General features: G+C 35.3%; 1 protein-coding gene across 2 annotated transcripts in view; it reads right to left on the bottom strand.

Annotated features, from left to right (window-relative positions):
- The window catches only part of LOC106459335 (DDB1- and CUL4-associated factor 6-like), a 167,013-nt gene that overhangs the window by 44,135 nt on the left and 107,216 nt on the right, over positions 1 to 15,662 (bottom strand). The window contains exons 11-12 of one of the 2 annotated variants that reach the window (XM_013918956.2): positions 11,770 to 12,853; positions 3,974 to 4,160 (exon numbers count right to left, since the gene is read on the bottom strand). In XM_013918956.2, the coding sequence (XP_013774410.1) occupies positions 3,974 to 4,160; positions 11,770 to 12,853 (1,271 nt within the window). The remainder of the gene's footprint in view (positions 1 to 3,973; positions 4,161 to 11,769; positions 12,854 to 15,662) is intronic. The other variant, XM_022385807.1, reaches the window with a different exon arrangement.

Raw genomic sequence — 15,662 nt, 5'->3', positions numbered from 1 at the left:
TGGATTATTAGCTAAGATTTTGTGCTATTCTAACTGGTATAAAAAACAAAAAGTAGTTGAATAATATTTTGAATGTAAGACACTAAAACCTTGTGTCATGTGCAGTAAAGGATACCTGTGGTGATAGGGTTAAAGTTCCATATAAAGTGCTTAAGTCACCATTTTGAAGTTACAGAATCTTCAGATCAAGTAGGGTTGAAACTTAACTTTCCCTGCTGATAGTCTAGAAGAACTGAAAGCACTAGTTATACAACTAGTTATACAGAATGGAGGGAACAAACCACAAGTGATAAGGTAGGTGTTTCAAATGCAGCTTGAAAAAACATATTACCCACAACTGCAGTCAAATGCCTGTATGAAATAGAAACTTCTCTCAAAGGATGTTGGAAAAAGGGAACTGTTATAAATGTGAGGAATTAACAGTGAAGGAAACAGAGTTCAACCATGCTAAAGGAACAACAAGACACCAATAAAACAGAAATTAGCTGGACTTATGTGGATAAGTTCAACTATGGATACTCTATCTCTCCCAAATGAGTTAAGAAGTTCATTACTTGAGGAAAACCATCCATGAGTAGATAGATTTATTAATGGAAAACCTTGTAGTGCTTTGACCAACACTGGTTCTACTGCTACAAGTAATTGTTTCACCTGATATGATAATGTAGGGTGGGAAATTGCCTCCAGAAATGTTAAAAGAAGAGGGATTGATGTGAACAGTAGATGAATATAGAGTTCCAGCAAGAAGAAAATTGGAAATTTCCCTTACTGTAGGAAGTTTCTCTACACCTCATGCTGTGTGCGTAATTGTCATGAAAGAAAAAGTGCATATTCGGAAATGGCTTTGTGCAGAGACATTGATGGGGTTAGCTAGCATCAAATAGCTTCACAGTCCATGACCAGGAAATCACTAAAATCGTAAAGATAAAATAAAAAATGATCACTACCAAGAAGTAAAATACACCAGGAGTTATTAGGAATAAATCTTCAACTGGCGATTGGGGCATAGTGGAATGAAATACTACAGCATGTCTTGAGGGATTGATGGAAAGAGGAGCTCTTGTGGATCTGAAAAATTAACTCTTTCCATAAAGGCATCCTTTTCTCCACATGTCCCAAAGTTTTACCGAGTGACATTCAAAATTTAATTAAACTAGTTTATTAACATGGTATATGTAGCTAATAATCCAAACTTTAATATTATATAATTTTAAAGTTAATAATTTTTTTAATATAAGTTTATATAAGTCAATATTAAAGAAACATCCTCAATTTCCCCTAGTGTAATAATTGTGACATTTGCTCTCTACATATCCCCTCTTCTCTAATTTATTTACCACCCCTCCGAGAAGTATTGAATTTAATGTAAATTACTCATTATAATATTGTTCTTAGTGAGACAAAGCATAATTTTTATAGCCTTTAATTTTAATAACTAGAAAATCAGACCCCTCTTGTCACATCCTCACTTGCACAGAATATCAATAGTTCTCTCAGACATTTAATACTATATTATTTATAACCAATAGAAAGCCTTAATTTATCAAATGAGGTGTTATACTGCATTGTTTCCTGTGCAGAGAATTATCTATTTTGCTTGGAGTTCAAACTTCTCACAGAAAACACATCAACAAGGTCAGTTAAAATTTTAATAGCTCTTGTCACATAGTTAGAAAGCCAGAAAAATTGTGAGTTATAGGACATTGTCTGGTTTTTGTAAGTTATTATACTGTGTAGTTTGGTACTGTAATTAATTGAATAACAAATTATTTAGTGCAGTAGTATGATTAGTATTAAAAAGTTGGATTAAGTTTCATTAACAGTCAACAGCAAAAAATAAAAAATATAAAGTATTATATTTCTTGTTTTTCATGTGTATTCTTTATTTATTATTATAAAAATAACTAAAATTTAAAAATTAAAAACTTCTTACATTAGATACAGTTAGATTAGATAAAATAACGAAAAATTATACTAATAATTAATTATGTAATACGATAGGGTAATGTGAGCTACACATTCACAAAGTGATTTACAACTTGTGCAGTGGAACTATTAGTTAGACATGGTTCAAAGGGCAATAAAATAATAAAATTTAAGTAGAAACTGATGTGTACTGTTACTCATTTTAAGCAACTTAGGATAAACAAGTCTGATTTCCTGTTAAAAATTGAAACCATTCTAGAAGGAAAAAGGGTATTTTATATTTTTATATTTTTTTATGGTAATTAAGGGGTCGGTCAAATTGACCAATCTCAAACACAGTTAGGGTAGAGAAAATAACAGATAAAACATATAGTTTTACTAAAAAAAGTTTGAAATTTATTTAGGAGGTTTTAGAGATTATGCAAATGGAATTTGACAATTTTCAGATGAAAAGTATTTTTAATCTTTACATGAAAGTCATTTGCACTTGAAGCAGTCAACACTCTGACTCCATGTATTAATGAAGAAATTTTTTGTGAAAAATTCTTCATTAAAAATTCTGCTTTTTTGTCTATAAAAGACTTTCAATGCTTACTGAAACCTTGCAAAATTTCATGAAGATACACAAAACAAATGAGAAGTTATAGTATTGAAACTATAAAGGTCAATTTGAGGTCACAAACTTGGCTGAATAGACCGAGCCTGTAGTGAGAGTGTTAAGACATCATACACATGTCATTACCTGGGAAAGACTTAAATAAGCTTGTGATAAAATGAAAAGTCACTATAGTATTATTGCTGATACACTGGGTTTCATCAAAGTGAGATGGTATGCCTGTACAATTCCCATCACAAGTAAGGACAAATTCTCCAAAGTTAAGTTGGTGTTGAGAAGGACCATACTTTGAACTAAAAATAGTCAATGATGTGGTTTACAGAATCCAAAAAGACAGGCAAAATCATTCACCATGATCACCTTCGGAATACATCAATTAGAAAATGGCCAAGTGAGTAGCTCCAGAGAAGTATTCATCAGCTGAAAGTCAACCTCTTGAGAAACCCAGGGTTTCTATCAAGATCTGTTCAAGAGAATTATCAAGGATAAAGCCACTTTTGTATTTTAGTATTCCTTATATTCCTTTGCTTTGGTACTTCACTTTGTCTGAATTTAGTTTGTAGAATTTGCGAAGTTTAAATTGAAAAAATATTCATAATGTGAAACTAATTATTTTGAGGTTAATACCAAAAAGTTAAAATATTTAGTTATAATATTCTATAACAGTATACAGGGCATAACATAGCCCCTTTCCCAGGCCTATTCCAAAATTTGTGCCCTGAATTATAATAATAATTAGCCTATATTCACAAGAATTTAGCTTTAACAACATTTGATGGAATCTAAACCTTAACTGTCTGGATGAAGTTAGAATATGCTCAGCTTGGATTTAAAAAGGTTCAAAGCCTAAATTATTTGAATTGAGACTATGCTCAGCATAGGTTTTAAGGAAGGTTCTATACAATATTAAGCCTTCTAAGCACTTAAAACCATGGTAAATGTACAAACATTTGCTAATACTAGTCTAGTATTATTAAATGACTATAAACTTTTACAACCTAAGCATATCAAATCCAATTACCTATTGTATTTTCAAGACAAACCAAAGATAATATGGCTACTTACAGAGAATTAATAAAAATTTTAATCCAAGTCTTAAATAAAAAAAAATTTAAAGAGTCCATCAAACAATGAAATCCGCAAGTGAAGTGAAAGTGATAGTTCTAAAGTGGGCTAATCCAAATCTACACCAGTGTGGAAGTATGTACAATGGGTAGTGTGCTCATTGAAATCTCAACTAAAGTATCATGAGAGAGAAAACTTTCAAAAGAGGGTAAAAATCACAAACAGAGATACAAATTAGCATTAAAAATAACAAAAGCTCAAGAAAGTAGTTAAATCAAACATTCAGTAGTCATGCAAATTCTGTAGTTGAAACAAAATATATGAATCTCATTTTAAAAAAAGGGACTGAAAACTTATCACCAGTACTTCACAACCATCATCCTGTTCTCTCCTACTCAAAAGTGGTTTCTGGGTTGAACACTGAGCACTGCTAGGTTTCACAGAAGAATTTGACAACTCTCTTTCACTAGCATTCGATACAGCCATAGTGATGAGCCCACTGTTAACCCCCTGTCCACTGAAGTGAAGATTGACCACGGGTTCAATGTTATGCCTAGTCACAAGAAGAAAAAAATCCAAAAAAGAAACGTAATATATGGATATATTTCTAACTCAACTACAATAATTACTATATAGCAAAATTAATTTTTCTCATATATTTCTTAAAAACAACATTAAATATTCATATTTTCAAATCTTTGATTCCATAAGCTCAATGAATGATAAACTGGTTCATCTTACACAAAAAAAAGTTATTTTATCCTCAATGTTGATCTCTAATTGATGATCACTGTGTGCAGAAATAGCTAGTGATACATGTACTATGTAGAATAACAGTTAAGCTACAGGACTATCACTGTGAGTGCAGAAACAGGCTAGAAACACATGTACTGTACAGAATAATAGTTAAGTGATACATGTATTGTGTATAATAACAGTTACATTAAATTCCATCATACAGTGTGCAGAAATAAATAAAAGTAAACATAGTCTCAGTAACAAAGTAAGCAATGTTAAAATTTTTCTTATCTGAATATATTTTCCAAACAAACATCTCACTAAAAATAGCTAATACGTCATTCCATTGCCAAAAAGTTTTAACACACGTGCCAAGCCTTTAAAAGAATCTCACTAACATTAGCTAATATCTCATTCCATTGCCAAAAGGTTTTAATCCATGTGCCAAGCCTTTAAAAACATTTCACTAAAAATAGCTAATACCTCATTCCATTGCCAAAACGTTTTAGTGCACGTGCCAAGCCTTTAAAAGAATCTCACTAAAAAATAGCTAATACCTCATTCCATTGCCAAAACGTTTTAGTGCATGTGCCAAGCCTTTAAAAGAATCTTATTAAAAATAGCTAATATCTCATTCCATTTCCAAAAATTTTAATGCATGTGCCAAGCCTTTAAAAGAATATCCCACCCCAATTCATAACAACATACACTACTCCAGTAAGGATTGTCTGACTCCACAAGAAGAAATTGTGAATGAGCAATTCGTGTAGGAGAGAACACAAAAGAGGTGCCTGTATACATAAGGTCTCAAATGACAGACTGTGCAATGGGTTATTGAAACTAGAACAGCAGTAACTGGCTCACTGAGTGGGTTTAGAACTACACGTTTTTCTTCTTAATTTGAATGTGTAAATGACTTGGAAAGTTCACATATCTATATCTCATCAAAAACACCTTAGATGTGAGAAAAAAAAGGTAGAGCCAAAAAAGAATTGGGTGTGTGACTTGAAGGAATGAAATCAAAACTGGCAGCCAAACTGGTAGCTACACTTATAGCATTGATAATAATTTTACAGCAAATATTCATTCATTAATTAACCAGGCCATGTTTTCTGTTCAACTTGGGCATGATGGTGGATAAAACAAAATACATCGCTTAGGTAACTAATGAATGAATATTTGCAGTAAAATTCTTATAAATGCTATAACTGTAGCTTAACAGTTTGGACGCCAATTGTGATTTCATTAATTTAAGTCGCATGCTCAATCCTTTTTGGTCGCACCTTTTTTTCACACCTAAGGTGTTTTTGATTAGATATCATGGCTTGTTGTCAATACATACCAACAAGCCTCAGCAAGTAAGAAAGTGACACTCAATAGTAACCCATGTTAGCTTTAGGATTACAACCCTATTATTCTGAACAGACTTTTACTTTACAGAACCACATATATATATACACAAACTTATGAGTGGATCTTAACCTGTTGCAATAATGTGATGCACTCCAAGCCACCGGAATCATGACGAGAAGGTAAGCAACAGAGAAATGGACAAACCTTCACCTCAATGTGAAGAAGTCCGAAAGGCAACACCCCAACTCAAAATGATGGGATCCTGTATGCCATACTCAACCTGAGGAAACAGAACTCATCTGGTCTGGAATTATGAACACCTATCTTCACTCTCCAACTGAGTGGGAAAGGTAATTCTTCTTATCTCTGGAAGCATGGGGAGGATGTGAAACAACTTGTGCTCAACCAGGGACCCGGGATGGGAACACCCTGCATTCGGAATTACATGGAGACCATGGAACCTCTTCTGTGAACAAGTACTGAACCAATACCGATAAAGAAAAAATGAGCCACACAAACCCCAACCAGATAGTTGAGCACCAAATCTGAACCAGTATTATGAGTAGGCTCCCACATAGGCTGGTGCCACTCCTTCGGACATCTGTGAAAAACATCCAGCGACCCAATAGGAGGGCCCCCCCAAGTTCGCCCTCTTCTCCAAGAGTGTAGGAATTCACTCTAACACTCTGGAGGAAAAGCCTCTGTCTACCACCCTGGTGCATGGAAATCAGGTGTGGTAAGAACTCCCTAGCTCCACTAGTAGAATCTGGGAGTAATGCATGTTGGGGAGTCTTGAGGAACAGTGCTCTAGAATTAATAGAATAGGTGAACTGGGTTCCCTAACATTTTAAAAGCAAACCGACCCCGATTTATTCAATCCAATGATAAGGTATGGATGGGCAGGATCCCCTTATGCTTTACTCATTATAGTCCATGAGTGGTGGTCCAGCATAGTACAGTAATACCACCCGGTCAGCCTCTAGATGGTCTTATGGAACGCCTCATTTCTACAGAGCCTGTTGCAACCTAGATAAAGTATATTGAATTAGTGGTTGCTAGTGCAGAATTGGTTTGATAAAAGCACACCTGCCTGGGCAACACTCGCCACAGAGTGGAATCCTTTGAAAATAAGGTAAGGGACCTGAAAGATAAAGAAGAAACAAGCATAGCAATGAAAATACTCAGCACTCTGACTCTGTATAATCTAGCTGATGTGGTTAAGATAGCTACAGGGAGTAGTTAAAAACCCTCAGAAAAAGATACTATCAGATCATGCGAATAATGTGATGTAGAAGTATTGGGGGAGGCTGCTAAGGAAATAGAAATGTGATGAATCTGATTAGACGTAACTCACAGAAATTTCCTTGCCTTCAAAGATAATTCAAAATAGCAATATGGATCAATTTTGTACCCACCTTGTCAATGTAGCCAGTGATAAACCCTGGGAAACTGAATGATCATAATGAATAAAAAGTTATTGTCTAGCATCTTTAAAGTCATTGGTGTGGGCAACAAAACCTTCAAGACCCTTACTTGGCATAACAAACAATCAAGATACGATCGGCCATAGAAGTGAGAAATAATGATGAGATCATTTAGTGAAAAGGAAATATCCCCTACCCTGGCTGCCAGTGTCTTAGGGAAGAAGAACCAGTGTGAGGGTGTAGGTAGAATGATAAAGCATTCTGTGCACAATCAGTGCAAACCACTTTGAACGGCGACATCTGTAGGTCAGCAGCAACGACAAATAAGCCTTCAGGGAAAGGTGATGCATGATACATGAGGCTAAGGTCTCAAATGGGTGTAAGGAAAGGGCATGTAATGCCACCTTAATATAGCAGTTAGGTAACTGAAATGGTTGTTTGGAACAAAGGATACAAAACAATGTGAGGAAGCTGGGGAGTACCTTTTGATACTCAACACAAAAAATTTTTCAATAAGGTTGCCTTGTACAGGGCAATTGTGGAAGATGCAAAACCCTTGCCAAAGAGTCAAGTTAAAATTGGCAGTTCTGATTGAAGTGGATTCAACCACCTCTCAATACACCATTTCCAGTATAAATGTAATTTCCGTTGATAAATGTCCATCGCGAGACCAAGCAAAAACTAAGACAGATACATGGAAACCTTAGAAATTAAATCCTGATGCCGTGCAAAGGACTGCATAACCTCCAAGCCTGAAGCTTGAGCTTTTGGATAGCTGGGTGTATGATGTAAATTTGTGACTGCCTCCACAATGATAGCCAAAGAGGAAGAGATGAGCACTCCTGAAGGTGCCACAGAAGCAGAAACCAGGGTTTAGCTGCCAATCCGGTGCTATCAACAGAACCTGACAACGGGTTGTAACATATCATAGCTAGTACCTTGAGTAGTATACCAATTGGAGGGAATGCCTAGAGTTGTAATCCCATCCTGTCCTGGCAGAATGCATTTATTGCCAAAACCTGAAGGTGAGGTACTGGAGACCAAATTGCCAGTAGTTGGGCATTCCAATGAGTGGCCAACCCACCAATCATCAGTGTTTCAAAATGAGAGCCAATCCAACAGAAAAATCTCTTGATGCAGCATCTATTCTGTTGGGAGAATCTGTTTGGGTCAAGACAATTGATCTGCCCCTGAAGTCATCAACCTTGGAACATGGCAAGCTAGTTGGGTGATATGATAGGAGTGGTCCCAAGAAAAAAATCCAAGGTTCAAACAAAAACAGCCCTGGACCAAGTAGCTCCTTGAAGGGAAATGCAAGATACCACAGTGGATTGTCAGAGTGAAGTCTGATGATTTTCTCCTTAACAAGCCTAGACCATGAAATATTGCCTTTTGAAGAGCAAGAATGTGTAAAACATTGTGTAGGGAAGCCTCGTTGTCTATATGTAGACACTGGAATTCCTGATCATTGAGATATGCACCCCATCCCTGAAGTGAGTCATTCAGATTAATCTCTGGACAAGGTGGCAGCAGAGGAAATTATTTCTCAGTAGTGTTCCAATCTAACCACCCCTGGAGATCAAAGAGAATGATCCTGAATAAGAAAACTGGGGAATCCAGTGAATCTCTGTTTATGTTCTAGTGGTTGCATAAAGACCACTAAAGGGATCTCTTGTACACTTGTCCAAAAGCCACAAGAGATTCGAGTGATGCCCACATTCCCAAAAGAGAAAGAACCATCAATGCAATGGGAAAAGGTTAGAGTCTGATTTCCTGCTCCATAGCTAATAGCCAGATGGGAGTCAGCTGAGCCCAAATAAAATATGTGATTAAATAAATATCCAGACTAACGACACATTGTGTTGGAGCAAGAACAGATGTCTCAGATTTGATAATGAAGCCTACCTAAGTTGTTTCTGAAAGCATAATCTGGGTGTGATGTTGTGACAATTGATGAATGGTGTTAGCAGTAACCTGTCGTCCATGAAATGGTGTGTGCACAGAGCTAGGGAATGGAGGTGACAAGAAAAGGGTCATACAAACTGGCAGAACCCATATGGTGCCAATGCTAGTCCAAATGTAAGAACCCTGAACTGCAGTACATGACCCTTGTGCATAAAAACACCGATAGTAGTGGGGTACCACCACTATGACAAGGTGCAGATAGGAGCCAATGATATCAAACTTGGACATTCACAATCCTAACAAAGAATGCCAACTCAGAGTGAGAAATGAGTCATTTGTTAACCTTAGAGAATCCAGGAATTGATACAGACGAGAAAAATCGATGACTGGATGCCAGTCTTCTGTTTTCTTGGGCCCAACAAATTGACGGGAATAAAACCCTACAACAACTGGCATGACTCTTTCTCTGCCAACCAAACTCTGATAGCCCTTGAACTAAGTTCTGAAATCTGAGGATCTGCGAGAAATGGAAACACTACAGGGTAGATAATGGTGGTGAAGATGTGAACTGAATGACTAATCCTGACTCAAGGACCTGTAGTGCCCATGGATCCATGGATGAAGATTTACCACACATCCAGAAATTCTAGGAGCCTAGCCAAACACAGACCCCAAACGTATACAATAGTCACCAACAACACAGGTGGCATTCCAACCGAGCAGCAGAACCCTTGGATATGGACAGAATCTATTCTGGATACTAATGGACCAAAGGGCTGATGTCTGGGTTTGGGACCCTTGAATAGGGACAGAACTATGAATCCCTATTGGAGCTGAGGAAAGTTGAGACATCATTGACAACAGGGATGAATGTAGAAGCCGCCAATCAAACCAATGTGCATGCTAATAATGGTTCCAGCTCATCATCATAGGACTTGGTGATTCTGAGTCTTCCAACAAGTTTATATGAATGATAAAAAACTCTGCACCGTATATAGGGCGGGACGAATCCTGGAAAGATGTGATCTATTCAGGTTAACTACAGACTGCTCTAGAACCCCAAATTTCCTCTGGAGCAAATGTATTCTTTGAGAGTCAGAATATGCTTCCACCTGACAGTGGTAGGCTAAATCACTTAGTTCCAACAACCTTGGTGGACAAGGTATACCTGTAACTGAGCAGTAAACCTCCCTGCATGAGCCACAATTCAGTGGATGGAAGGAAAACTAAGTACTTGCTCCCAGACATTTTAGTCATTAAGTAAGGTGCACGCTCAAACGATACTGAGGAAAGATCCAAAACATCATACACACAATGGACCAACTGAAGAAAAGGAGCCTGAGGCATCTTATCTCAAAGTGGCCTCCTGATAAGCCAACAGACTAAAGGAAGGTGCAGGAAAAAAGCGAATCTAAATTCTCTCCAGATTGACCAGGATTCCTCTCAATTGCAGTCTCAGAGCCCTCTGGAGGAACAGCACCAAACCAATTACATGTCTCCATCTCACTACGAATAATACCAGTGACAGTCTTAACTGAGAGTGACTCCCCCTTCTCCCCCCAATTGTGAGCAACACTAGATATCAGAGGTGGGATAGAAGAGATCTGATTTCCTCTGTGCTGGTAATAATTATTCAGGAATTCATGCCATATCGGCCTTCCAAAGGAAAGTTTTTTTTAAGAAAATCAACTAGATAACACGAAGAACACTCAAAGTATCTCCAATGATTGTAGTACAGATTGTAGTATTTGTTAATAAAAGCTATGTCGAGAAAAAGTGATGACACTGTCTGAATGAGATGCTTATATACAGTACCAGGATAGAGGGCACACTGATGTAGGTGGAGAGTGTCACATGACAAATATTGCAAGGGCAACTTAGTGGGGTATAACATATGGAAGCAAGCAAGAAAAAATCAGACCTCTGCTTAGATGGGAAAAGGAAGAAATCCTGGCAGTCGAATAATAGCTGTAGTATGAGGAAAGTATGTATGTTTTGGAACTATGAATAAAATTTAGATGTTAAACTTTGAAAATTAATTTTTGTTCATATTCTTAAATTGTCCAGAAAAATATTGCAAAGTATGTGCTATAAGCAAGACAGTAAATTATAAGTGAAGTTATGCATATTCATATCTACATAATTCTAATAGGTGTGCTACTGAAAACCCCAGACCCTATCCTTACAGGACTGTGTAAAGTAATTTCAAAATTTCTAAAAAGACCCTAAGAAAGTAATGAAATAAAAATGATGTTATACTAGAATATCATGAGCACAAATTGCATCAGGCAACAGTTCTGGATGTTCAACGAAATTCCTTTAAATGCATAAGCAAAGTATATTATCATTGCACACAAACATAATAAAATGATGTGTAAATAAATTCCAATCATTAGGTACAGTCAACATCTCTGCCTGGCAAAAATTATAATTCATGCATAAAAGCTTATTCTTTAAGATCTGTATCTACATTTAAATATGCTTATTTTCCTGTCAAAGCAAAGAAGAAATACTTCATACATACATAAATGTTTTTATCAAAACGTATATACATACTATATTCAAGTAGTGTGAAAATCCACATTATAAAAGACTTAAAAGTTGGCAACAAAGAATGTGTACACCTATAGTTCACTGGTGCAACAAGGATTACCAGTGTCTTCATAACAAACATTTCAGAAAGAGGCTTTTAAATTAAATAACTAGCTCAATGAGGAACTAAAGATAAGTAAATTTACTTACGTCTCTAAAAACACTTTACGTCGATTAGATAGTTCTTTTTTCAAACTTTGCATATTTTCTTCCAAAACAACTTTCCCTGAACCTTCTTCTTCTTTAATTCCACCATCTTGGGATGCATCTTGACCCTTACTTATACAATCTGAAGTGATACTATTAAAGTGAACTGTTGGTGTAGTCATACTAACCATACCTTCTGGTGAATGTTTTTTAACTTTCAATGCAATAGCACCAGTGCTACACTCTAATGATGGATCGTGATCTTTAGCTGTTAATGCAATAGCACTAGCGCTACTCTCTACTGAGATCTCTTGATCATTTACTGCCAGTGCAGCTGGACAAGTAAAACTCTCAATTGAAGGATTATCATTTATTGCCAATGCAGCAGTACTAGTGCTACTCTCTAATGAAGGCTCTTGATCATGTATTACCAACACAACAGTACTAGTGCCACTATCTACTGAGGAATCTTGATCATTAATTGTCATTGCAGCAGTACTAGTGCCACTATCTACTGAGGAATCTTGATCATTTATTGTCATTGCAGCAGTACTAGTGCCACTATCTACTGAGGAATCTTGATCATTTATTGTCATTTCAGCAGTACTAGTGCTACTCTCTACTGTAGGATCTTGATCGTTATCTTTGAACACAGCAGCACTAGTGTTACTCTCAGAAAAACTACCTCGATTAACAGCTGTTGGAGCGATTATTCTATTTTCATTGGCTTGAGAAGTAGCTTCTGTCTCAATTGACAAACAAGTGTCATTACTCTTTTCTACTACAAGTTTCTTTGAAAAGGACGAATCTAACCTTCGGTTATCAATATTATCACTAGATATAGATTCAGACTGGGCAACACCAACTTTAACACATGAAGAGTCTGACAAGCTACTTGAGGGTTCCAGATCACTGAAGTCCAATGATAGTGCGACAGACTTGGCATCTGCTGCTTCTTGAGTTAGATCTGAACCTATCTGTGTTTCCTCTCTCTGTTCAGTAACTTCATCATCATTTGATTCCTCTTGCTCCATGTGCTGCACATCTTCAGAAATAGGTCTACTAACTCCTGAGCTTGAAGGCTCTGCTAAAACAGAATCAGTTTTAAAAATTTTCCATCTAACAAAAAAAATGTAAAATTCTCAAATGTGTACATAGATATAAATGATTAGTTTGATACAGAAATTTTGTAACCTACAAAAAAATAAAATTAGTAGTGCATGCATAAAGGATTAAATAAAATTCTAAAACAAGTCTCAAAATAAGCTCACACCAAAGAAAAATAATGGTTAATATTGATAAAATATTTAAAATGTGTATACAAGTGCATCATAAATCTAACATGTCTCATATTGATATGTAACTGCAAAAGATTGGTGCTAATTCCACTGATCGAACACAGTGGTTATTCAGTGATCTTACTAACACCAAAGGTATCCCCCCAGAGAAAATGCATTAAAGAACAAGTAACAATAATAAAATAATCAAATTCGCCTCTTATATCATATTCACAGTACTAAATTTTGTTTTATTATGCTCACCTAGGTTCCTTGACTTTTGACTCCTGCATTTAAACCACTCCTTAACTTGTATTGCTTAAATATTTTGATATATACCATGAAGTATCACATGCAGATGCGTTTCTGTATAAAACTAGTTTTAACACTCAAAACTGAGGATTTCACATAATGATAAATGCTGAAGAAGATTTGGCATTTGTTTGTACTTTTTTCAGCAGTAGATTCCACTTTTTTCTTTTGGTTTCGCATATAATATTGTAAAAAAGATAAGATATTCAAGTAGAATCATTATCTACGTGATTCTTTTAGTAATTAAACATACTAAAATGACATTTTTTATAACTGTCTCATTTCCATATACAAAAATCCAGTAGCCTCTCCATACAAAATGTAAATGTTTCTGTTGACCTCACTGACCTGAACATCAAAAAATTCTCTCTTTTCTATGTATTTCACTGAGATACTACTTGAATACTTACTCAAGTAATGACTTTAGGCCACTCATCTTTCCAGTCCTCATTTCTAGGCACCATACACCATTCTTCTTTTTTTTTTAAGAAGTATTCTTGATACTTGTTAACTTTAAACCACCAATATATAGACACCTGTGGTTTTTTTCATTTCCAGAAATGGAGAGGTTCACAACTATTGCTAAACCATCAATTGTTTCTAAAATTATTCTATCAACAAATAATATTAAAACTGATTCTGATAAGGCAAAATAGTTTTAACTTCTTACAAGGTTAAAAAAGATTTTATAAACTGTGAATTATGATAAACACAATAAATGAGCAAAAATCTGCAATTCTGATAATTTTTTCTCTAACATATTTGTGGCAGAAAAATCCAAAAATATTTATTGTTCAAAGAATTAACACCTTCATGCCAAAGTTACAAACACATAACTTGCATTATTTAAAAATCTAATGTCTATATTACATTTTTAACATTCCAATGTAATTCAAATAAATATCTCTAGATGGAGGCGTAAATAAACCATCTAATAATTATTATTATTGCACCATCTTGTGCAACCATTTGTTGACTAACTATAATACAGATTATGATACACTCCCTACAACAACTAGTAAGCTACACCTAGACTTACGTACAGAGCAGGACTCTAGAAATTCTAGATGAGGTAAGGAAGAGTGAAATGTGCCCATTTAGAGGGCAATGGTTATTTTCATTGTATTTTAATACTAAACATGTTAATAATAAGTTGGTAAACAATGATTTATAAGCATAAAGAAGTAATTAATTTTTGAGGGAACAGCCAAACAGGTGTTGACACATGAACATTAAAGACTGATATGCATGGTTTTCAGAGAACAGGCACTGTTTACAATGACTTGATTGGTATGTCTAATAGAATAGCATGAATACCCGTTTAATTTTCCAGAGTCTTGAGGTATGGACAGTTGAACTGGTAGTGTGAATGGAAGGCTTATCTTCTGAGCCCATACTCTACTGACTTCATTTAAGTACAGAGATCCTTCTTAATTATGGTGCTAGCTGTTACCTGGGTCACGTGGACAGCTTTTACCACTGAACATTGTGGTCACTGATTATTACCTGTTACAAGATGCTGCACATTGCTTACCACAGTTGCAGTACAACTTTTAACAAGTCTCTTTATGGATGGTACTGGTGACTCAAATTAATCCATATTCCACTGTTTTACAAGTCATTAACTCCTTCAGCATGGGCTCGGTCATAACCATTTTGTGTTTATTATAGTTTTCATGCTATAACTTTTAAATTAGTAAGCATATGTTAAAGAAATTTGGCAGATTATCAGTAAACATTACAATGATTTCATATGCAAAATATCATATTTTTGTGTTAAGTTTTAAGGTTTGTAAAGCAATGTTTTTCACATGCATTTTTTTTGGCATGTTGCCTGTCCATCATGTAAAGTAATTTTCAATTTAAAATTAAAAATACTTTTATGAATCAGAAAATTTTCAAATTTCAAATGTGAAATGTTTATAATGTCCAGATAGTTATTAAATGTTTCTTAAGAAAAACTTTATATTTTATCTGTTATTTTCAGTAAGAAATCTGTGTATGAGTTTGGTAGATTTGACTGATCTCATAACTACCATTAAAAATTAGGAAATAAATATAAGTTATGCCTCTTTCATTCTAGAATGACAACAGATTATAACATAAAAACAAATATTTTTAGACTAAATAGCTTAAATCTCATAACATTATACATTTATATATATATATATTTATTATTTTTATTACACTGAACTTTCAGCCATGCTTGGCTAACAATACAGAAGTTACAATATTGCGGCACATATGCACTGATGTTACTGTATCCAATAACATAAAACTGACCTTTAGTCTTTACAAAGTGATCTG

This window comes from Limulus polyphemus, unplaced genomic scaffold, assembly GCF_000517525.1.
Source record: "Limulus polyphemus unplaced genomic scaffold, Limulus_polyphemus-2.1.2 Scaffold594, whole genome shotgun sequence".
NCBI lineage: Eukaryota > Metazoa > Arthropoda > Merostomata > Xiphosura > Limulidae > Limulus > Limulus polyphemus.
The sequence above is the reverse complement of the archived record's forward strand: the minus strand, read 5'-3'. Positions and strand labels throughout refer to the sequence as shown.